This window comes from Primulina huaijiensis, chromosome 2 (assembly GCF_012295235.1).
Source record: "Primulina huaijiensis isolate GDHJ02 chromosome 2, ASM1229523v2, whole genome shotgun sequence".
NCBI classification, from domain to species: domain Eukaryota; kingdom Viridiplantae; phylum Streptophyta; class Magnoliopsida; order Lamiales; family Gesneriaceae; genus Primulina; species Primulina huaijiensis.
In genome coordinates this window covers 25142531-25166822 of record NC_133307.1, presented here as the reverse complement: position 1 = coordinate 25166822, position 24292 = coordinate 25142531, and the positions used below count along the sequence as shown (strand labels likewise).

Here is a 24292-nt window from a genome sequence, read left to right as displayed (position 1 = left end):
CTTGACAGCTGTGAGCTGAGGCCCTGAATGAATCTTTGTCAGCTCTCCCTCATTTCTGATGGTAACCCATTTGATGATACATCTTGATAGCTTCTAAAGCTTCTGCACATAAAGCATTTTGTTCTCAATCTCCTTTCAAAACAAGTAAAACGAGCAGCAATTTACTGTCCAGCAACTTGTTTCTTCCACCAGCTAGCAAATTATCAAAGTCAAATCTCAAATTTGCAGTTTATGGTAATTGTACAGAATTGTGAAATTCCTCACCTGAAAGGAAACATTGGATACCTATCTGCGTGCAAGGTAATGATCCAAATGAATCAACACAATCACCCGGCGGTGGTGGTGGCTTTTTTAAGCTGGCCAAAGTCGGAGAAAAAGGCTTTGCATTTGAGTTATCAACGAATCCATCCACCTTCGAAGTTCTTCCCACCAAAAACATTATTCGTTTCATTATCTGCACAGATAAGGTAAGATGTGCTTTAGAGTCGAATCTCAGAAAAAATGGCTACCTGGAAATGCTCCATTTCACAGCAAATCGGTGCATTGCTGTCTAGGCAGCTCAAAAGCCTTTGATCCATCATGAACCACGAAGGAGGACAAGAAACTCTTTGGGATTTTGAGCAGCATTATCAGCTAGTTGCATTAAATGTATACGTAAAATCTCCAGCTTTGGTGCCCAAATACATGCAACTCCCCTCCCATCTGATGTGATATCTGTGAAATCGGGTTTCAATCCCATTTTTTTCATTTCCTCTAATAAGCTTATAGCATCAAAATCTTTCCACAAAGACAACAGCATTTGATCAAGGTGGTGTAATGCACTACATCTGGAATTAACTTCTTTCTTTTCATCTCATCAAACAATTCCTTCGCCTCCTCTAATTTACCCATCTTGCACAGTGCGTCAAAAACAACATTATATGTGACCTCATCAAGAAAAATACCTGATCTCATGAAGTTAAAGAACTGGTCTACCGCCTCATGCGGCATACCCTTCAGGCACAAACACTGAAGAATCAAAGCAACTATGAAACAATTAGTTTTGGCACCCTTTGTCACCATCTCATTATGTAAAGTTAAAGCAGTAACTATGTTACCTGAAGGACAAAACCACTGGATCAAGGGACTATAGCTAAACTCTTTAGGAACTAGCCCTTGTTCTTCCATGTCAACTGAGAGATCTCTGCATCTCCGAGCTTCTTTTCTTTAACAAACCTTCGAATCACAGAAATATAGGCGTATTCATCAATTTAGAAATCTTTAGCTCTCCGAGAACGTAAGATCGCATAGCCCAACCCAGACCTCCCATGCATACAAAGCCCTTCAATATAAGTTGCATAGATAAAAGCATCCGGTGCTACTCTAGCTCCCTCCATCTCCACAAATATATCAACGGCTTCTTCAAGACCACCCTTTCAACAATATGCCTCGATAACAATCCCATATGTATATACATTTGGCCTCAGCTCAAGTGTCTTCAACGCTTAAACAGAGCAATGGCTATATCCACCTTCCCACGCTTTATCATCCCATTCATCAAATTATTATACAAACACAAACGAGGCTCGACACTGCTTCTTTTCATTTCACAAATAGTATCAACGGCCTCGTCGAACATGCCTAAATTAACATAACCCTTAGCTAAGGCATCGAAAGCGCGAACAAGTGAACATGGACCCTCGGCCTGAATCACCCCCACTATTGCCTCCATCAACTCCGACACCTTGAAATCACCATGCAACTTTTCAAATTTTATTACTTCTAACATCAAAGAATTCAACTTCCTATCCAAGCCCCCAAAACAGAGAATATGAATAACTGCCAAGAAAGTTTCAACAGTGTGCTGAAATCCCACTTCCTTTAGTTGCTTAAGAAAAGATAACGCAGAAATGGTTTCCCTTCGCATACCTTTAAGACTCTCAACAACCTTAAACAGATTCAACTTCCCGGAATGGTTACCACTTGCCGACGCTATCACGGATTACAACAGCACCATTCGTTAAGATGGAATTCAGATCCTCTGAACCGGAGTCCGAAACGTGAGGAGTGAAATGTGCAAGCGATGGAACAGATTGGAGTCGCATGAATTGGACGCTGCCAAAGACCTTTCTGCGGATAAGAGCAGACCTGATCACAGAAACAAACATTGAAAAAATCACTCAAACATCTATGAATTTCTTGATAACTTTCTAGCATCCCTACATCCTTTCTCCATTCCCGCCACCCAGCTCCGGCGGAGAGTAGGTTTGAAGTGGCGGGCTACATACAGTATGCAGCTTCAGCAAGCTTTATTCCCTGGCCTAATTATGGTTGTAATTTATTTATATACCCTTGCCATTTGGATTATCAAAAATACTCGAGGAAATAGAAAATTAATAAATTGCAGTCAGAAAATTCATTATTCCGCCAAGATTTTTTTAGAAGTATCCCATAATTTTTAATTATATTTTTTCTGCTTAAAATGTAAATAAATACTATAAATAATCTTTTTCAGTACATAGAATTTTGTATACAATTTATTTCATCAAAATTATTTTTTCCCCAAAAATTAATTTATGGAAATTTGATTTTTAGTTGGATAATGTTTTTTGAAAGAAATTATTAAAAACATTTTTTTTAGGAATTTCTTAAACTTATGTTAGTTAATAATTAAAAAATATTGGCGTATTAATTTTTAAATAATTTAGGATTGAATTGATAAATTAAAAATAAATCATTAATATATTAATATAAGTTTGGTGGATCAAAATGGTATGACGAGTAAAGTAAAAGGTAAGAATCAAGAAACTTTCAATAGTTCGAGGGGTAAGTGAAGCAAAACGAAGGCTAAATGCCGGGTTCCACGTAATGCTCCGCAAGACCGAAACCATTGTTCTTTGTTCAAACATCGTTTCCAACTCCCTCGATCTCAACTGTCCCATCTCGCCTTCCCATTACTTATTATACATTGTTTGTCATAAGATTCTATCCTGGCTTTTTTGATTCTGGATTGAGTGAGATTCGTGGAAAAAGCTTATTTTTTTAGAATTCTTGGATACCCGTTTCATTTTTTGTGTTTCTGTATGAAGGTGTCATCCAGTGAGGTTCAGGGTTCGATTTATAGGGACTTTTATGGATAGACTTGATAAAGATGTAAAGATTTTTTTATCATTTTAGTTTGGTGTACAGCTAAATTAGGTGTGATTGTGACTGAATGGTAGGTGTTCTGATTGGTTGTTTGGTTTATTTCTGGTTTGGGTGCTTTATTAGAGATGGTTCTTAGGTGTTCTGATTGGTTGTTTGGTTTATTTCTGGTTTGGGTGCTTTATTAGAGATGGTTCTTTTTGTTTAAAGAGATAATTTTTGTTCATTTGGTTTCCTGTTTTAGAAGATCTTGTTTTTAAAGTGCGGAGGTGCAGTTTGTTATCTATGGAAAGAATGAGTAGTTTTAATAGAAGTGTTTCCTTTAAACAAAGGACTGCAAATATTGGAAGTCCAAGATTTAGTAGAAAGAGTCGGATGTCACCTCTATTTCATGCTCTGATTATAATGGGATGGTTGGTTTCCTTCTTCTTGGCTGTGGGCTGTGGATACATGTACGTTCTGCCGAATCTCACGCATTCATTTCATGTTCCGGAGGATAGATTTATGAATTTCAGTGGTTCCGATAATACATGTGATGTATTTGATGGAAATTGGGTTCTGGATCATGGTTACCCATTGTACAATGCTTCAGAATGTCCTTTTGTAGAGCAAGGATTCAATTGTCTAGCTAATGGTCGGATGGATGAAGATTATCTGAAATGGAGGTGGAAACCAAAGAATTGTGATATTCCAAGAGTTAATGTGCAGGTTATTTTGGAAAAGCTACGGAATAAAAGAGTTGTTTTTGTTGGTGATTCAATGAGTAGAACGCAGTGGGAATCTTTGATATGTTTTTTAATGACCGGTTTGGAAGATAAGGAGAGTGCTTATGAAGTTAACGGGAACAAAATAACAAAGCAAATTAGATTCTTGGGTGTAAGGTTCAGTTCCTTCAATTTCACCGTTGAGTTTTATAGATCTGTTTTCCTTGTACAACATAACTGGGCGCCTAAACATGCACCAAAGAGAGTTAGATCAACCCTTAAGTTGGACAAGTTGGATGATATCAGTAAGGAGTGGATTGACTCAGATGTGCTGATTTTCAATTCGGGTCAGTGGTGGGTCCCGGGAAAGCTTCTTGGGACGTAAGTTGCCTCCTCTATCAAAAATAAATTTTAGATTTACTTGTCTATTCGTTTCATTGAGCCTTTATAAGATTTATCAGCTGTGTTGTGATTGAACTAATGTGCACGATCTGAGTGCAAGTAGGCAATCATTTTTCCAACTATTTGATGATTTATGTTTGGTATCTTCTATGTCATGCATATGATTTTTGATCAATTAACTAATCATGTAATCTAGAACCACCACTATTGGTTCCTCTGTTCTCTTGATATATATTAAGTTGTGAATTCTGTATTTGACAGGGGATGCTATTTCCAGTTTGGTAAGACTCTAAAGCTTGGAATGCCAATTGTTGGTGCTTATAAAACTGCCTTACAAACTTGGGCATCTTGGGTTGATAAAATGATTAATCCAAAACGAACCCGAGTTTTCTTTCGAACATTTGAGCCATCTCACTGGAGGTACCTCTTGCTAAACAATTCTTATATTGGTTTTCATGTTAGGCCGATTTATCTTATCAAATGGCAGTCTGTTTCTGCTTCAGGAATGTGACTTTGCGGCAATGCAATGTGACTAAGTTGCCGCTTTTAGAAGTTACGAAAGACAGTGCGAATCCATTTTCAAGCATGGTACTCGAAGTGGTGAAAAATATGGCCGTTCCCGTTACTGTTATTCACGTAACTCCAATGTCATCTTTTCGAAGCGATGCACACGTTGGGAATTGGGGTGACATGCCTTCTTTATCTGATTGTAGCCACTGGTGTCTACCTGGAGTACCTGATATGTGGAACGAGATAGTCCTTTCCTATTTGCTCGGTAGCTTTGAACAAGATTTTGAGTGCGAGAATTCGGTAAGTTAATGGCCTTGACACTTTTTTAGAAACTTGGAGTAATGACTTTATATTGTGCTTTTTCATGCTTGACTGCTTAATGACCAAAAAGACTACTACTGATCAAAAAAGGCAAGGGAGGGGACTACCTTTAATAATTTGAAAGTTTATGAGTAATTTTTCTAAAACTATAAACTTTGCCCCCTCAAAATCCATCTAGTTATCCGTGTTGCTTTCCTCTCCCAGATTTATGTAAGACCCTTTTATGCTTTTGGGTCCATTGATTACAGTTTGATAAGGTCAATTACACGTTGGTGCATTGAGCCATTGATTACATATCTATCGTGTAGGTCACACATGGTCCTACATCGCATCTATCACATGTAATTCCGCAAGTCACACATGGTTTTGTGTAGGTAAACTACATGTTGGAGAATAAGAAAAACAAGATTATACCTTGATTCTATTAGTGAAACAAGTCTTTATAATGCGATGTGTTTGCGCCCATGGAAATGGTCCTAGTTTCTTTGATGTACAGATGATATCTATAACTGAAGGCGTTATCATTAAGCTTGTATTCTTTGTTTGCAGCTTCAGAACTGTGGGTAAATTCCTTGGTCATCAATTCCTTATAACCGAGATCACGACTACAAGAACTTTGTAGTTCGCTAAGTTAGCGAGCAAAGTTGGAACATGTACGCTAGTTACTAAACACAAGGTAAATCATAGAATAGCTTGTCAAAGAAGTTTGGTACTTAATTTTTTTATTCTTTGTACCATAAACACACCCAAAAATCAGAGAGATCGCACATCAATTTTTGTCACTCCCATGTCATTTTTTCATTGCTGTTGTGATATTTGTCTACAAAAGTCTGAATATTTTTTTTTTCCATTCTTGAGTCCATCAATTTACGAAGCGTCATCTCTTTATTCTTTGGAAGGGGATACGTATCACTGTACCTTTGACACCAATGCGATTCAAGACTCAAGTTCTGTGACATCTTTTAGTTATCGAAGAAAGTACTTCCTATACAACAAATACTGTTGGATGGATCAAAGCATACATGGGTTTCACATAAAATACATGTGCGACTCCTATATGGAATGCTGCTTGTTATATAGAAAGTATTCGACACTGACATAGACTACTAGTGTTGTAGGTGATTGCAAATGGCGTACATTACGACGAAAAAGTATTCATACAAGTAAATCACAACGCATCAAGGCATTCTGGTCGCAACAACTTACTAGCTTTATTTATCTTTATTTCATAACTAATAACTAGAAAGAATTATACGGTGAACATCATAGTTCACAAGTTAGAATGAACCCAAAAACACAGTGCTAAAATTTTTGAAAAGGCCGAGAAACAAATTTTGGAATAGCTGATGCTCATTTTGATCTCCCATTTTTACTTTTTCTTGATCAAGAGTGTACAACTTTTGCATTTCAACTGCCTGCATCTTCTGAGTTACATATGCATTCAGGGAGTGGGTTTTGGTAGAAGGATTCCTCCAGCCTGAGTCGTGCTCGGCCCTTGATTCCTGGAGGAGCCCCTTCTCTTCTTCGAGGTGCACCGTACCTGAAAGTCCATAATTGTAAAAGTCCGTAGTACAGTTAATTTAAATTGCTCTTTTGCTCTTCATTCTGAAAAAAAATTGGCGATTAGACAACTAATGTTGTGAAGACCGGAGGCCAATGCAGCAGTTTCATTATCCGACCTCTTGATTTATTTCTATCGCTACAACTCCATCGATACTTGAAAAAGCTTTCAGCTTGTAGAGCGTGAGTAACCTTATTTCCAACAAGTCAGAGATCAACTTCAAAAGGCTACTTCAGCGAGATTGAGCTCGAGTAGAACACCACTTGAGCTTGCCCAGACTTGTTGAGAACCCAGCACGTGGTGATCAGTAAATGAACCTAATTTGAACCTAAAAGTCAATCTTTCAGAATTGCTTTTTTTTTTTCCCCCTAAAGATGCTGTGTAGGATCACAATCGGGTTCAAAATGTAAACCTTAAGAATTTCTTACATCTTTTCGGAAGAAACCTAATTCAACATAATAGGAGCAAAACATCTGAGAAGAACACGATTGAGATGAACGTAATCCACCGACGCAGGAAAAGAAGCTAAGTATGCGCTGAAATATATCTGCCAGTGAGGTGAACAAGAAATATAAAGTTGCGTATACATCTCTTACCTATTCTGATGAAGTTTCTTCACAAGACGGGACAAAGACGATAATCCTAGCTTTCCATCTTCTAGTTTATCAAATAATTCAACTAGACCTTTCCTGCACGTAATGTACAGAGTATCATAGGACATAACAAAGAAACTCATAAAATTTTTATGCACTATTGTACTTGTAACAACGAATGAGAAGATTCCATTTGGATGCCTAAAAATCTAAAATTATAAGGTAAAAGAAATATAGATATTCTTCTAATAGCAATCCTAGTAGTAGGCTTTGTCATGGTAATTATGGGTTTGAGAATATTGACTTTCTACATCTGGAATATAATCACCAATATTACATTACTAAACATCTGTTTCTGTTTGCTTCTTTAAGGTTAGTGGAACTATTTAGTGACATTATATAAAAATTATTTACCTGAAAATATAAACAAGATATTGTTGCTGCTAGTACTTTATACCTGTCTGGAGTGATTGTTTTTCTATGCCCTATGTATCGACGATGACCTTCAACAGTTCTCGCCATGTTACCCGAATGAGATGGAATAAAAACATCACTTTCTATACTAATGATGTAATCAAGTGCTGCACTTTGTGAGGCGTGATTAGAAAATGTTTTCAGTTCTTCCTGGGTTGCAAGCATTTCCTGTCATGATTGAGAAATTCAGCCAGATAGCTTCTAAGAACTATATTTTGAAAGACGAAAAAAAAAGCATATATTTCCCGGTCAAATACAAAATTCCCAACAAAATCAACCTTGAATACTATGTTTGGAAATAGAGATTTGAGCTCTGAAAGGTGAGCGTCGCCACCATAAACTTCACCAGCAGCAATATATATCAATGTAGATGGATGGTAACCAAGAGCTTGAAGAAATACGCCAACCTCCTTGGGAGTTAAAGGGCAGAAACCACCAATTCTCTGTTCGGTTGAGTTAATATTCTTGATCTTCCAATGATTCATATTTTCCCTAACAAGACCAAAAATGAGAGAATGTAAGATGAGGAAAATACATGAGGTTATCGGTGTTTAGTAGGCAACTATGTATAGAAGAGACTGCTCACCAAATGCCCTCATTGTAAATCACGAATTTGCCTACTCAGTTTTAGCAATAAAACCAAGTAATTAACTGAACAAGAGGATTCAAATACTTATAGCTGTGTAACCTTAAGATTAAGCATGTTCTAAACAGTACATCATGAAACAATTATCTCCCCATCCAAATAAATTAATCACTATCAAACAAATATTTTAACGGAACATGTTTGAAATGAAACAAAACCAATTTACAGAGAATCAAAACTAAGAAAAGCCCTCTTAATAGGATAGCTTGTACTTCCAGAATAATTTTCTTATTTTGTTGATCATTCACAAGAATATATTTCTTAACCTAAACCATATTTAGGTTATGATGATTTCCAAATTGCTCCAGTACATCAACAGTCAACCCAGCACAGGGACCCGTGGATCGTCACCAGTCAGAACACCAAAAAAGAGAAGTCCAATCCGCAACAACAGTGATAATGAAGTTGGCTACGAGATTTTAGACAAACCTAAGTCATTCAAAAATTCATATGGGCACATCAACACGTAAAAAACATAGAAAGCTTTTCACCTCATCAATCTGAGCTCCTTGGATTCTGTATCAGTAAGACCATAAGTACAGCCAGTAAAAGATAGCATATCTTTCTCATATCTCAGATGCAGCGCAATGTATCTTTTTGCACGGAATCTCAGCCGCTCCACTAGCTTCTGTGGTGTCACCGTCATTTAAGCTCAGAACCTAATATAACATGAATCCCCATAGGATACTTCTTAAATATATCAGCAAAAACACGTGAATTCATGGATATCGTACTCGTAATTCTACTTACGAACCCATTTTTTAGGTATTTGAATTTCTCAAGAACCTCGAGAAATTTTGACAACCTCGGAGTGATTCTAGTGTGAAATATCAAAATAGTAATTCAGACAAGGGAATGGAAACTAGAATCATGGTTCTGACCTTTCCAAGTCTCTCAATGGAAGGAGCAAAACGGAGAGCATGATATAGAGCACGACATCTCAATCTCTGAATGTCTAGAGGCAGGTCGTTGTTTGCAAGCCTAGAGTCTGATTTTGCCACATGAATTATCTACAAATAAGATTGAAAAAGTCAATCCAGAATGAAATTTGAATTTCACACGCAAATGATTATAGCACATCCATCCACATCTATTAATGGCGTTCCAGATATTTTAATCTTGAGTAATTGATTCCTCAAAATTTTTTAACAATGTACATGAAAGAAACAATGCCTAACAGCTGTAAAATGAGATAACTATTTGTGCTTCTACTTTGTGTGAATATTTTGGAGGTCAAGTAACAAACGGATGATGAAAAACTTGCCTGATAGTCCTTCCAGAGTTGTCTCATTTCCTCATAGTAACTCACACCAGACCATGAAGTGAAGTGCTTCCTAGCTCGAGGAACTGATTCTAATTCCTTAGGAAGTTCCTTCACAATCACCACATCTTGTTGTAATGTATTGACAAAATGGAGTTCATCAAATACATCAGAGAATGTACTGCACACAAATGCATCCCATTTAGTGTCAGAGACATACAAACTCATATAATATTGTTATATAAACAGTATTTCAACAAAAATCCCCGAAGTTAAAAACTTATGCCAACAATGAAGAGAACTTTACAAATTTATTACAATATTAATGCAAAGACGACTTGATATGCAGCAGAAGCATTATAGTAAAATAATGTACCTTAAATCCTGCCAGAATGAACGCTTGTCTAATTGAGGAATCACAAGTGTAGCATTCATAATGCGTGCCACAGCCACCATATCAGCTATCTACATGTAAAACATCCATGGAACAAATTAAAAGAAAATGGGCATTTATCAAATTGTTGATCATAATAACAGTATCAGTTCTAAAGAATAAATGAAATTACATCATGTCTAGACAGGGATAATTTTTTCTTTTAATCGGACAAAGGAATAGATTTAAAATGGCTAGAGTTGCATGTTTTTTTTGCTTTTGTCACTTTTGTTTCTGCATTGTAGTATTTACCAAGATAATATAATTAAATGATTCAAAATGATGTACCCTCAACACTAGCAGAATACCTGGATATACTACATAGAAATCCAGGCAACAGAACCAATTTGAAATCTGCCTTTTGCTAAATACATAGCATGTTCAAAAGTGAGAATTAACTTTAACTTTAAAACAAATCAATCTATCCATTCCACACAAACAACAGAATAGTGGATGGAAAAAAATGCTTACACCAGTGCGCATTTGATTTAGCCCGCCATTGCTCCTCACTGTTATATAGTGATTCCCAACTGAGGTTGCTGTGGTTCGGGGGGGGGGGGGGGGGGGGGGGGGGGGGGGGGACCGGGCATTCAAGACAAAATAAATGAATTTGGAACAAATGGAAGTACAGATAACATTAATCATAGGACTTCGAGGAACATAAATATGTTAGATAAGAGGACAAAACCTTTATATTTACTGGTTGGTTTAGAACATGGTCTTAAACGGTGATTACGAGGAGCTTCCCATAGTTTATCATCTTTCTGCTGCAGAGTAAATCAAAATAACCTCGTCACTAAGAATTAGAACAGTTTTAAGGCATTGTGGTTGGTCCTCTAGATAAAAAAAAAATCTTTTGAACAATTAAAGTGCTTGCTACTTAACATTTACGAAATATGTTCATAATGTAAAGGTTCAATACTTCCACAGGCCTTCAATAATGTTCCACTTAATTTACTTTTTACCTGTTCAGTTATTAGTTTCTAGCCCTATGATAAGAGTGATAATCAAATCGCAGAACGAGCTAGAAAGTGAGAACTGCCTCAATGGGCAATGGGAAATAAATAGTCCAAATCTTCATTCATAGAAAAAATAAAAAATGTGGCAGTAGAACTGAGCAAGAACATAGACATTTTTATGAAAATCAACACAAGACTATTTTAGTAACCACGATGCCATTAACAATGAAGACACCTGCAGAAATCGTTTGTTTTGTTACGGGGTGTTTTGTAACCTTAACTACATGGTGATAATTTAAGCAGAATATAATTTTTGATATTAGCCTTGGAGCCCGCCTTCGGTCCTCTGTAATTCTCCCCATGGATTTGTGCAGTTTTCTTGCTAATATGTATAAAAAGATTCACCCACGACAGAATTACGAACTGCAGCTACGTTAAAGCTTTCTCTGAAAAATTTCCGATCTTTGAAGTTTCATACCCACAACCATGGAAGAACACGATTTTCAGCCAGAAAATTAGTACGACAACACTCTCCCGGTTACTAATACCCGTTGAACAACAGCAACTGAGTCTATGAACTCAGTAATGTTGTGGACGATATACTATAGTTGGTGAAAAATAAGTTCTCCATTGTAGATACCGATAACTTTTAAATCATATATAACGCCAAGTCAAAAGTTCCCAAATCCACTTATTCAGCCAAGAAAACAAGCAACATCCCAAATTTACATATTTATCGAAAATAAACAAAAACTTAATCATCATACGAATGAAAGCAACAAAACCAAACCTGCCCGGATTTGGACTTCTCCACTCTAAAAAGGGGAATACTATTTTCATCTTCTTCCAGTATATCTTTGCTGTATATGATGAAAATAGAGATGGAAAGAACAAATAAAAGCATCACGTACAACACAACTGATAAAAACGATGAATTTCTGTTTCTTGATGAAAATGGGTTCCTCTGATATGATCCTCTATTGTTAACCATCTTTTCACTATTCGCGGATCTGCTGCAATTGCGATTCTTGAAAGCTCGTGTGGGGGAGGTGAAGGGGAAATTCTCAATAAACTCCCACAAGTTTAAATAATTTCACTAAGTCCCTTAGGTTTTGCATATTTATCAATTGATTGATTTCCTTGCTATTTTGATTATCAAGTTTTTTAGGATTAATTACATCAAAAAATACTCAACTATATTTAAATATTATATACATCTCCCTATTTCTGAAAAATAATAACAAATAAATTTTATACCTTTTAATATTACGACATCCTTCGTATTTGTATTTTTCCTACTTTCAACCCCCAAAAATATAAGTTAAATACAAAAGTAATAGGGTGTTTGTAATTTCAAAAGTTATTAGATTTATTATTTCATTTTGACAAACCGTGTAACATTTAAATGTATTTGAATTTTTTTATGATTACGATAAACTTCAGAAAAGTGGACGTAATCATCCCATTTTTTTTTATCCTAACCTCTACAATGTTAAAAAAAAAAAATCAAATAAAATTATGTGAAAAATCAAATTACTTTTTCACATCTCAACTATATATATTTTACCCATTTATTATAAAATTTATCAAATAACTGAAGAAAGTTTTACATATCTATATTATACAATTATATTAATCGAGAGACCCTTTTAGTAACCGAATTCGATGACACTTGATTTATTAGAATAGAATAACATGCGAATAAAATACCGATATATTTAAAGATGTAAAGATATGATATTATTTAAAAATAGCCGTCAGCATCAGTGCAACTTCATTGTAACTTAAATTCAACAGGTTTTGAATATTCTTGTCTTTCTTAGGTGAAGTAAATTAATGGGTTTTTGGTAGGGTTCCCAAATGGTTGACACTGTCGACTGAATGAACCTTTTGGACCACAACTAATTATACATGCCTTCTCATCTGATATATAACATGTTTCTATCAAAAGTGGATTACCGTAGAAAATTAAAAGCTGTCGTTTTCGTAAGATCAAACAGACGAAAATATTATTAACGCATAAAGCCATACGAAATCCCATCAACATCCGATCCTTGAATACTGATAGACCCTTTCAGTGTTGACTAATTAAATGCAACCCACATAATGAAACACAAACAGTAACTTCATTTTAAGAACCAAATGAACCTTCTGAACCTTAGCCTCAAATTAAACTCACCAATCCCTTTAAAAACATGGCATTTTCCTACAAGCGCACGCACCCTTTTCAGAGTCATTTTCCTATATATATAGAAGCTCAACTCATCCTCCTTGTGAATTGAACTTGCACTCCAAATTTAATAACACAATGGCAGATAATGGACAGAGAACAGCTTCTCTTCCTGCAGCCAGAACAAGCTTGTCCCCTCATATTTTCTCTGTATTTCTCAACAGAGTGTGCTATAGAATATTATTCTTGCGTATCGAAGGTGAGACCACGTCCTTATGTGAACTCTACTTCTCTTCTATATCCACTCTCGTAGATTTTCTGATACTGAAATGCCAAGGAACCAACAAGACTCCGTTCGATACCCACCCGAAAACCATTTGTTCTGCACTCATTTCTCTACTGTTTCTTGTGTATTTCTGTCGGCTAAAGTATGAGTTGAGGTCCAGTTATAATGTTTTGAATCGTTGTATGTTTGTTTGTTGGCTATTTACCTGTGTTTCATTAGTATCTCTTGTGTTCCGAGACTCCATTAGGCCGGTTCTGTATGTTCTCTGTTTTCTGGTCTCCAGTTTTGAGTTGATGTGTACTCTGCACTGGAGAATTTTGAGGGAACTCGGTGAATGGTTGAATCATCAACGAGTTCGAATCGTCGGATTCGTGATCGATATGAGGGACTATATACACTATAGAGAGCAGAGGCAGAGAAGGAGGCAGATGGTGATGATTCTTCCAGTTTAGCAGTAAAAAAGAAGTTTTGATTCCATATTGAACTTGTGTTTACAACAAAATTTGAAATAAATTTGTTACGTGTAATACACATCACTCTCGTGTAATTGAAAATAGCTCTCACTTTTGTTTTCCTTTTATTCTTGTCTATATATAGTGTTCATAAATGCTGCTTCTAATATGCAAGTCTTGTGATTTGTAATTATCCCACCATAAAATTATGAAGTAATTGAGAGCCGATCTTTGACAAGCTCCAAAGTATTCTTGCTATTCTGAAAGTGGTCATAATAAAGTCGAGGCAACAAATAAATTAATTAATATGAGTAAATAAAATAACTTAATCCATGTACCATATTAAAAAAATAAACTAATTAATATCAGTAAATAAAATAACTCAATCCATGTATCATATTAAAAAAATAAATGTTTTACTAAAAGTTCTTATTTAAAATAAAACAGAAACTCTAAAAAGATTACATCTGCTTGTTGTTCCTGAGTACTACCTTCATTAAGTTTTTTTTTTTTTTNTCTTCAGACTCAATAAAAAATAAAAATTTAAGTCCTAATTAGAACCATTCTACGATATCCTTGTTCCTTATTACTACCAAAAATCTCATTATTATTTTTTTGGACTACTCATTAATTTTTATTTTTATTTTTTTTAACATCTTCATACTCAAAAGAATATAAAAATTTAAGTCTTAATTGGTTCCATTCTAAGATGATCCACATTGTTGAGACTCTAGCTGTTCTTGAATCACTCGACATTCTTGAAATTCATGGCCAAGCGCAACTCAGTATCCTGTTCTCTATATGCCCATAGTTCGACCAAACGTCCTGCCTCCAAATTGTTTTCCAAAACCACTTTTTTCCAGTCTCTCCCGTTCAGGACAACCATGTTCAAGCTGAGCCACTTTTTCAAGCGCAACTCGTAGCTTGCCCCCGTTTGATCGGTGGCCAAGACATCCAACCATATGTTGTTGTCGTCAACTTCGACTCGTCGCCTCTCCTCATCTCTCAAAAACCCCATCAGTGTTTGGCTTCGGTTGATGAAAAGCCTGTTGAGATTCGACGAGAGGTCGGATTTCGTCAGATTTTTCTGGTACAACAAGACGGGCCTGACACCAAACCGAGCTTCTATGTTTTGCAGAAGTCTTGAAAAGTTGTCAGGGGGTTGTGGTTCTGGTTCTGGTTCAGCATTCTCCACATGGCCCCCGCGTTGGTCGAGAGGATCGTGGGATTGCACGGGGATGGCGCAGAGGCTTCGGTTTGTGGACTATGGTATACTCGGATTCTGTGGAGACTTGAATATCCACTCCAAATAACTTGATGACCTTCGTTTTCTTGACTTTCTTGATTATGATCGGCTTCATCTTGAGGCATTCGGGTATATATTTCTTCCCATCACCGGAAATATCAGGAGTTGCCAAAACAGATGTCGATGATTCCAAATCACACGAGTGCAAATACTCTTCGCCAACAAAATCATCAGAGACCTTAGAATAATCTTCTCCCCCTCCGCTCGCCTCGGTGCAATCCTCGATCTGATCGGCCTTGTTCTCAGATGAAATCGAGTCTTTCTCCATTGCCATCACGATGGTATGCAGGTTGTTTTGTTTTGTGTGTTCTTCAGATGTTAATTAATGAATAAGGAAAAAAGAGCAGTGTACGTAATATATATAGATTCAAATTAAATAATTCAAAAAGCTTCCTTATTATAATGCAATTAGTTTTTGGAGTTTGTTAATAAGGAATATAATTTGATTTTGTTCGGGCTTGTAGATTCTTATAAAATAGGCTAAAATCTGTATATGGAAAAACAAGATAAAGTTTCCTTTTGAAAACTGGTTGATATCTGCAACCTCTATTTCATATTATCTTTATTCGTTTGAAAATAATCTCACGAAATTTTAATTATATTATCTAATAAAATTCAAATACATCTTATTAATTCTTATATATATGAAGTGCCCGACGTGGAGAATTTGAATGTGTTTCGTGAAACGATCGAGCTCATGCTTGTGGTGGATATTCAAAAGATGCTCCTCAAGATTGGGGTCCTTCGAGCGATTGATATCTTAGAGGTATTCTTCCTTGTCTTTCTTTGTATCTGTGACGAACAAGAAGTTTTGATTTTTCTTGGTCTCGAGGGTGTTGAACATGTACGTGCTTCTTGATTTCTCTTTGCGGGGAACTGTAAATGATTGCGTCATTTGAGTTTGATTGTATTCATGCGATACATTACATGTTTCTTGTTTTTTTAGCTTCTTTTATAGTTACAGAATCTGCAAGTTGCACATGAGTTCATGTGGTGAAGTAGAGAAAATGGGTTTATGCATTGCTAATAACTATCAATTCTATCTACTATTCTTTGTCGTACAAAATTAGAAAATCTTCTACCTGTGATGTTATGTATCAGCACGTATAAAGTTTGGCAGGGGTGTTTCTTCGTGTTTAAAGTACCTTGATGCGGTACCTTGAACCGAAGAAGAGGAGGAGAAGCTGAGGGAGGTGTTAAATAGGCTCAATCTCGATGATGCTGCTACCGCAGAAGTCTTCGACAGGCTTTTTAGCCATGTTTCTGTTGATTCCCAACAGACTGTATCCAAACACCTTATTTTGTCCATTACCTCCTGTACTGATGCTAATGCTAGGAATGAATTAAAAGCTTTAGTTAAAAGCTCTACTATCCAAAAGCTGTGTCTATGAAAAGGACTCCCTGGAGCTGAATAAGGAAGACATTGTTGCCATTTGTGAGAAATGTCTGGTTTTACTGGTCAGTCTACTTGAAGAGGCCTCCAAACATGATTCAGACCAAAAGCCTGCGAAAAAGGATAAAGATAAACCTTTGTTGGAGCGCATCTCAAAACAAGTTGACAACATAAATTGGTTGCTTGATATCCTACTCGATCACCCGATGGCCGAGGAATTCGTGGATTTATGGGCAAACCAAAGGGTACTTCATAAAATGCACGAGAATGCATCTCCAATGGTTAGATAAGAACTTAGTCGTGTATCAGTGATGCTTTTTATTGCAATGGGAAACAGGAAACGGCATTGTCGGTCAGAAACAAGTTTGGCTCTGATTCAGGTCTGGTTTAGACCGATGCTGTCTGACTTTGGTTGGTTACAGAGGTGCAGAAAAGGACTAGATGTGAAGGCATTGGCGGAGGCTATGGGTCAAGCGCTTCTTACGCTCCCATTGAAGGAACAAAATGTGCTCTTTATGGAGTGGTTCAGTTGTTTCTCCAAGTGTGGTGTGGAGTGTCCTAACCTGAGTAAAGCATTTCAAATCTGGTGGCGTAGATCATCCATCCATGGTTCGGAGACTTTAGGCGTTGAATCTAGGTGAATTGTTGTGTTGATAATGTTTAACATGTAGGGGCGATGTGTGTCATTCGATGTTGAATAACGTAGACTAATTTGATTGTGTAATATTTCTTAGCACTAGGAAAGCATTCATGCAGTCAATCTGTTATAACATTGGTCAAGGCCATTTTGGGCATAATTGTTGATTTTACGAGTAAAATTCGAAATCGTCACTGCACTTGATCTAGATTCCAAATTCACCCCCAAAACTTTCAATTTTTTCCAATTTCAGCAATTTTCCTGTATTTTTGCTTTTCAATATGGTAACAAAATAACTTTATGTTAATCGGTGTTCTTATTTTTTTTTAAAAAAAATCCGTCTTCCACGTTTCCAAATATTTTTTTTTCTCATCTTATGGTAATATTTTTTGAGTTATTTTTCACGAATATTAAAGTATAACAAAATTAAATTTGAAATAGCAAAAAAAATTAATTTTTTTAATATTTCGATAAAAAAAAAAAGCAGTGATCTAAATTTTCGAATATAATTTTTCATTTAATTTCTTATCCAATATCTCCAGGAGGTCCTGGGATCAAACTGCAATTTTTCTAAATTTGAGTGGTGATTTGAACTGTTGAAAATCCCCTAGGGCTGGCCAGGAATTGACCTAGAGCTTGAGGGCAATTTGAACTTGGTTATCTAAGGTAAGTCCAAGCAATTCAGCTTGTTTTGTTAACAAAATGTCGTTAAATTTTTATTTTGCATTTTCAACCATAGAATGAAAAATAAACAGGAGGGAAAGGCCAATCATTTAAGTCAGTAATTGAAGCATTAAAATAGCAACACATCTGTTTTGGATCATAATGACAAAATCACAACACAGATTTTAAAAGGGAACTCAATTTATGCAATGACACCCAAAGGCCAAAGCAAAAAAAAAAAAAAGAAAAAAAAGAAAAGAACCCATACGAAGTGTTGCTCTCCTCAGCAGCAGCTTCAAATGTTTGGCCAGCAACAAGGTCTGGCACATCGTCGTCGTCATCCTCTTCAGCCCCAGTAAGGGTAGCACCTTGGCCAGCGGCAGGCACTTGCTTTTGGAACTGCTCTGCCAGTTTCTTCAAATTCTCCAAGTTATCGGGACCTGTTTTTCCCAACATAGACCTTTCTATGAGCTAAAATAATTTGAAGACGACCAAACAAAACTTTGGCAACAAACTCAAAAGTTCACTTACCCAACTGACGAATAATTTGAGGAAGTATATCTTGCAATTCTGTACAGGAATCAAATGTGACATCATATTAAATCGAGGATAGAATAGTGTAAAAAAGTAAAAAAAAAAATGCCAATAATGAAGTATCCCGTGTTCTTACAGGAAAAAGGAAGTAAAATAGGGAGTTCAACAGCTTTCTTCTTGTGAACAGCCTTCTTCTTCCTACAGTGGAGGACATATATCCATAAAAAAATGCCAATAATTAAGAATCCCGTGTTCTTACAGGAATATTAGCTTGCTCGATTCCATAACTTCATCATCTAAAAAACTATTCTTTTAATAGTTTTCACAAAGCGCCTCATTTTTAAATTCTCACGGATTACTTCTAAAATTAAGACCTTCTCATCGTACCCTTCTTCCCACCAGTGCGAACCGAACCAGCCATCTTCTTTAATTTATCCACATTCATCTGTAATTAAACCATGATCATCAAGGTGTGCATTGATTAACCAAAATAAATTTTACTGTAAGCATAAAACAAAGCTCTGAGCAAGGAATCTGGGTATGCTGTAGCACTTACTAAACACCTCTTTTTGAAATGCAAGTCATGGGAAAAGTACAATCGTAACATATTAACAAGGAAAATATCAACTCTTTTATCGAGGCAAACAAATAAACGTCAGTGGAAAACATGCAAATGGAAAAGAAAAAAAAATCTCCAAAACTGAAGAAATAGTTGATGAAGCAAATCGACCGGAGGATTGTTCGACGGATAACGAGTACCTTGGTTGGGAGTATTTTGCTAATATTATTAATTCCTTCTTGCATGTGCCAACATTAAACTACATACTTGCGATAACTAATTTTGGGTTACGATATGTTTTTTTATTTTTTATTTTTATATATAATCAGAAGTATAGTAAGTCATCTCTTAAAAAAAATTTACTAAACATCGCTCGTATCAAATTATAAAAATAGTTTATTTTTATTTAATTGAAATTATCATAAATAATTANAAATAGTTTATTTTTATTTAATTGAAATTATCATAAATAATTATTTTAATAAATTAATATATATAATTTTGATATGTTCGTTGTGTTCAAAATACTGTATTATAACAAAATATTTCTTTATTTCTATTTGTTATTCGTACTTTTGAACTTGTAAATTTATCATATAACATGTAATATAAAATTACTATCAAAAGGTCGTTTTTTAATTTCAAATAATCTCTATATTTTTAAAATATCATTCAAAATATATATATATATATATATATATATATAAAATTAAAAATAATTGCACGTTATTTACGTAAATCGGAATTCAAATTAAATGCTTAATTATATATGCAGAACGTATTAAAATTGAGGCTTTTGTGGATTTTTTCATAATTTTTTTTTTAATAAAAAAGTGCTTTTGTGGAATGTAGAATTCATCATATAGACTATTTTTTTCCTAACTTATTGAAATTAGAAAAAATCGCAAGTTGATACATTTAGATTGTGAATTGATTCATAATTAATGCAAACAAGAGTAAATCCATGTTCACCCAACAAATTAAAAAATTATTAATAATTTAATTTATTTAGATAAAAACATTATAATTAATCGAGCATAAACTTGGCTGTTCGCGCAGTTAAAAGACCCAAAGGCACTTCAGCTGGAATCGTCATCGGTTCACTGTTCCTCTCTTCGCGAACCTGCGCCGTCTTCGCATGATACATGGTATCAAGCTCACACGCACAATTGCACTTGCGGTGTGAAGAATCTTCGGGAAAGCAAGTTTTTGTTTTTCTAGTTTTTAATTTCACCTCTTTCTGGGCTGTCCTCGCGCGCTCTGTCTCTTTCTGTTGAAAAAGAGATGAAGTAATTGGGAAGGGAGTCAATTTAACAGCCTCAGGATTTACTGAAAAAAGGTTGGATTTTTCTTATTTTTATTACTATATCCATCTGGGTTCCTTTTCTTTTTTTCCGAATTGGTCGGTTTGTCACTTGTTGCAGTTTATTCTATCTGATTATTGAGTTGTTTGTGTGAAGGCAAGATTTCAGTCAAAGGGGTTGACGTTGAAGGAAATGGACGCAATTGAATCCATCAATGATCTTACAGTGCAAGATCCACCTGGGGAAGACTTCTATTCAGCTGATTTGATTTGGAAGAAGCTTGGAAATGGAGAGCCATACGATGATGTTGCTCTGATTCCTTATGAGCGAGTTGATGCTTTTATTATTGGAGAATGCTTGAATGTTGAGTGCCCGACTAGGTTCCACATTGAAAGAGGGCGAAAACGAGATAGTGGGAGCTTAAAGGAATTCAAAGATGATGAGTATTTGGAGTATAGGATGTGAGTTAATTTCTTTCCTCATTTTTTGTTTCTTGAACTTCGACTTTACTTTGTTCGTCTCTTTCACAGTATTCACTGTTAGGAATATGTATGCGCGTCTGGGAATTTTAAATCTGTGTTATCTGGTTTCATGGCTGCAAACCGTATGTATCAAAAGTACTTGTCCCAAAAGCTTGAGCTTATTGGAAACAACTTTATCAATAATCCATGTTCTAATACACGGCCGCACTTGTATTCCAGAGACGGCAGAGTATTTGCCCAGAAATAAGATATGAATTACAAGTGCAAGTTGGTCTAACATGAAGTAACAAAAGCTGGTCTTGACCAACTTAATGAAATATTTTGGATTTACAAATTACCATGATTTGGCCCAAAAGCCATAGCTCATACGTGGTTCCACATCAATAGTCTTATATTTTCATAGTCATCAACTTCTTCAATGTTGATACTTTTTTGGCAAAGTCAAATGTAAGTTAACCGACACAACCTGTTTATGATAATATAATTATGAATCTTCAACATTCTTGTTTGCTCTCTGAACAAACCAGTACCACCGTGATGTTGGATGTTCAAAAGTTGCTCTATAACTTAAAGAAGTTTTGTACAAGTAAATAGCTCATTTCCGGTGACATGGATTGTGGAGTATTTTAATTTAGGGAAGTTGCGAATGGTAATGAGTTTTCATGTTAATTCAGCTCTTAAACCCTCCCTTGCCTTTGGTGAGAAATCGAAGGAAGCTATATCATAGGAATGAAGGCATTTATAATCATTTTAACAGCATTTGACTCTCCACATTGCATCTCTTAATGTCCTTCACACAAACTGAAGCAACCAAGAGTTAGATATTCTCTTTCCATGTACAAGGTTATATAATATTCTCGTGTCATTCAATTTTCTTAATCCCCCCTTTACCATAATTGACAATTTCTTCTCTCATGAAGGTATTGGTGTTCATTTGGGCCTGAGAACTATGGAGAAGGAGGAGATATATTACCGAGTAGAAGATATCGCCTGAACACTCGAAATCGTGCTGCTAGACCTCAATCTATGCGGGGTTGTACATGCCATTTCATTGTGAAGCGTCTTTATGCTCGTCCGTCTCTTGCACTTCTTATTTATAACGAGAGGCGGCATGTAAATAAATCTGGTTTTGTGTGCCACGGGCCTTTAGATAGAGATGCAATAGGTCCTGGAGCCAAGAAAATTCCATTTGTTTGCAGCGAGGTTCAACAACAAACCATGTCAATGATCTACCTTGGTATACCTGAGGAAAATGTGTTGGAGAAACACATTGAGGGGATTCAACGTTACTGTGGTCCTGACGAAAAAGTCAAAAGCCTGGCTTCTCAATATGTGCAGAAACTTGGGATGATTATCAAGCGTTCCACGCATGAGTTGGATCTAGATGATCAAGCCAGCATTCGATTATGGGTAGAACGCAACAAGAAGTCTACTTTCTTTTATCGAGATATGCCAGATTCAGACCCATTTGTTTTGGGAATACAAACAGAATGGCAGTTGCAGCAAATGATTCGTTTTGGCCATCAAAATTTTATAGCTGTTGATTCAACATTTGGAATAAAGAGGCTGAAGGTCAAATAAGGGTTATTTTGTGTAAAATTTCAACATAAACAATTAAGCATATTTCTCAACTATGATATACTGTTATTGCAGTACCCTTTGTGCACTATTCTTGTGTTTGACTCGAGGCAACATGCACTTCCTGTTGCTTGGGTCATTACCCGCAGTATTGCTAAGCCAGATGTGACTAAATGGGTGAAAGCACTACTCGACCGAGTTCATTCAGTTGACCCTGGGTGGAAGGCCAATGGGTTCTTGATCGATGATGCTGCAGCAGAAATTGACCCCATAAGGCAGAATCTCGTACTTTCGTTTTCTCCTAGAGTCAGATTTGTTCTGTTTTTTCTTGCTCATTGATTTGGATTAACTGTTTTTTTAGGGAGATATTTTCTTGCCCAATACTATTTTCCCTTTGGCGTGTTCGTAGATCATGGCTAAGGCATATTGTTAAGAAATGTTCCAACATTGAAGTTCAGAGGGAGATATTTAAACGCCTCGGGCAAATAGTGTACAGCATCTGGGGTGGAATGAATCTTACTGCAGCTTTAGATGATTTCTGTCTGGACTTTGTCGATCAGGTTTCCTTTGTTCAATACTTCAAGGCATCTTGGATTCCTAAAATCGGTCAGATGATTATCTTTTGTATTTTGCATTTTCAATCTGCTAATTTATCTTCACCCTCGTTAGTATACCGTTCCGACGCATTATTTCTTGTTTCTCTGTATGCTGCAGAAATGTGGCTTTCATCAATGAAGACACTTCCTATTGCAAGTCAGGAAGCATCTGGTGCCATTGAAGCATATCATGTGAAATTGAAAACTAAACTATACGATGATTCACATCTTGGTTTCCTCCAGAGGGTCGATTGGCTAGTTCATAAATTGACAACCGAGCTACACTCGAGCTACTGGCTTGACCGTTTTGCCGATGAAAGTGATTCTTTTCAAAATGTGAAGGATGAATATATTGCTTCCACTTCTTGGCATCGTGCTCTTCAAATCCCAGACTCTTCCGTTACTTTAGATGATAAGGATTGTCTTTTTGCCAAGGTTTTGAGTATGAAAGACAGCAGCCTCACACGGGTGGTTTGGAATCCTGGGTCTGAATTTGCACATTGTGATTGCGAGTGGTCATCACTAGGAAATCTCTGCAAGCATGTTATCAAAGTTAATATGATCTGTGAAAATATGCAGAGCTATCGATCTTCCATGTCGTTGCAGTCGTATAAGAATATCCTAACAGATATTTGGGAAAAACCAATGGATGATTCTGTTGATTTGGACATTTCTACTGCCTGGACATACCAGATGCTCGATCAAATTCAAAAGCTTGTTGAATTGAATAATTCAGCTGATATTGGCGATTTAGTAAACAATATGCCATTGAAATGGCTTGCTAAAAAAGCCAGAACAGCGTGTAGCAGGCCACCCTCAACTCTTGCTTTACACGTAAGCTCCAAGAGTCACACAAGCAATGCTGTAGCTCGTAAAAAGAGTAGAAAACGGAAGAGATTGTCTCGTTTGAGGTGATGTTTTTTATGCTCGTAACTGGAACTTCTAATCCCTTATCCGGGTGCGCCTGTCGGAAATCGAAACCATCTGCATTCCTGATGGCTGTTGAGTGATTGAGGGAGGGTGAAGTGGAATCGTGCCCTCGTTTATGAAGATTGATATTTAGTCTGTGCTCCGTCAACCTTCCGGCTTTTAGTTATGAGCCTTGATATCAACTTACATGTGATGTATCGGCATAAACTGTTGGAACAAAAGTTCATCGGATAGGCGATAGGGATAATAGAAGCCACCCAACTGTTATTCTTGATTTTTATTTGACTGGCTTCTTAGGTCATTTAAAATGCTTTTTCTAGAGATTCTTCAGGAAAATACGTATTCCCTGGAGTTATCATGCAGTACCAAAACTGTTCACAATTTTGTTTGATGAAAAGAAAAGGATTTCATTTTA

The 24292-nt window shown here is 36.2% G+C and overlaps 4 protein-coding genes and 2 pseudogenes across 7 annotated transcripts in view; 4 read left to right on the top strand and 2 right to left on the bottom strand.

Annotated features, from left to right (window-relative positions):
• LOC140970926 (uridylate kinase PUMPKIN, chloroplastic-like) overlaps window positions 1-20994 on the top strand; it is a 24815-nt gene extending 3821 nt beyond the window's left edge. The window contains exon 8 of the mRNA XM_073432922.1: window positions 20981-20994. The gene's annotated coding sequence lies outside the window, so the exon portion shown is untranslated. The remainder of the gene's footprint in view (window positions 1-20980) is intronic.
• On the bottom strand, window positions 578-2290 carry LOC140957849 (uncharacterized; annotated as a pseudogene).
• On the top strand, window positions 2757-5770 carry LOC140970925 (protein trichome berefringence-like 7). The gene is made up of 5 exons (XM_073432920.1): window positions 2757-3200; window positions 3263-4208; window positions 4491-4649; window positions 4733-5039; window positions 5610-5770. The coding sequence occupies exons 2-5, from the start codon at window positions 3409-3411 to the stop codon at window positions 5625-5627; spliced, it is 1284 nt and encodes a 427-aa protein (XP_073289021.1). The 5' UTR covers window positions 2757-3200; window positions 3263-3408; the 3' UTR covers window positions 5628-5770.
• On the bottom strand, window positions 6255-12055 carry LOC140970924 (O-fucosyltransferase 38). 4 transcript variants are annotated; one of them, XR_012174224.1, is made up of 11 exons: window positions 11778-12055; window positions 10717-10795; window positions 10500-10567; window positions 9972-10060; window positions 9599-9776; window positions 9216-9344; window positions 8826-8962; window positions 7967-8180; window positions 7629-7856; window positions 7218-7310; window positions 6255-6600 (listed from the first exon to the last, which is right to left on the bottom strand). XR_012174224.1 is itself a non-coding variant. In XM_073432919.1 (11 exons), exons 1-11 carry the CDS (start codon window positions 11976-11978, stop codon window positions 6468-6470), a joined length of 1503 nt encoding a protein of 500 aa, XP_073289020.1. In that variant the 5' UTR covers window positions 11979-12055; the 3' UTR covers window positions 6255-6467. The 4 variants fall into 4 exon arrangements, 2 of the variants coding, with proteins under 2 accessions (XP_073289020.1, XP_073289019.1); XM_073432919.1 differs by having other exon boundaries at window positions 7672-7856; window positions 10717-10792; XM_073432918.1 differs by having other exon boundaries at window positions 7672-7856; window positions 11778-12054.
• On the top strand, window positions 16296-17398 carry LOC140957840 (BTB/POZ domain-containing protein At2g13690-like; annotated as a pseudogene).
• On the top strand, window positions 20045-24292 carry LOC140970923 (uncharacterized). Its single transcript, XM_073432917.1, has 6 exons — window positions 20045-20326; window positions 20448-20752; window positions 21694-22345; window positions 22427-22626; window positions 22713-22957; window positions 23066-24292. The coding sequence occupies exons 2-6, from the start codon at window positions 20484-20486 to the stop codon at window positions 23860-23862; spliced, it is 2163 nt and encodes a 720-aa protein (XP_073289018.1). The 5' UTR covers window positions 20045-20326; window positions 20448-20483; the 3' UTR covers window positions 23863-24292.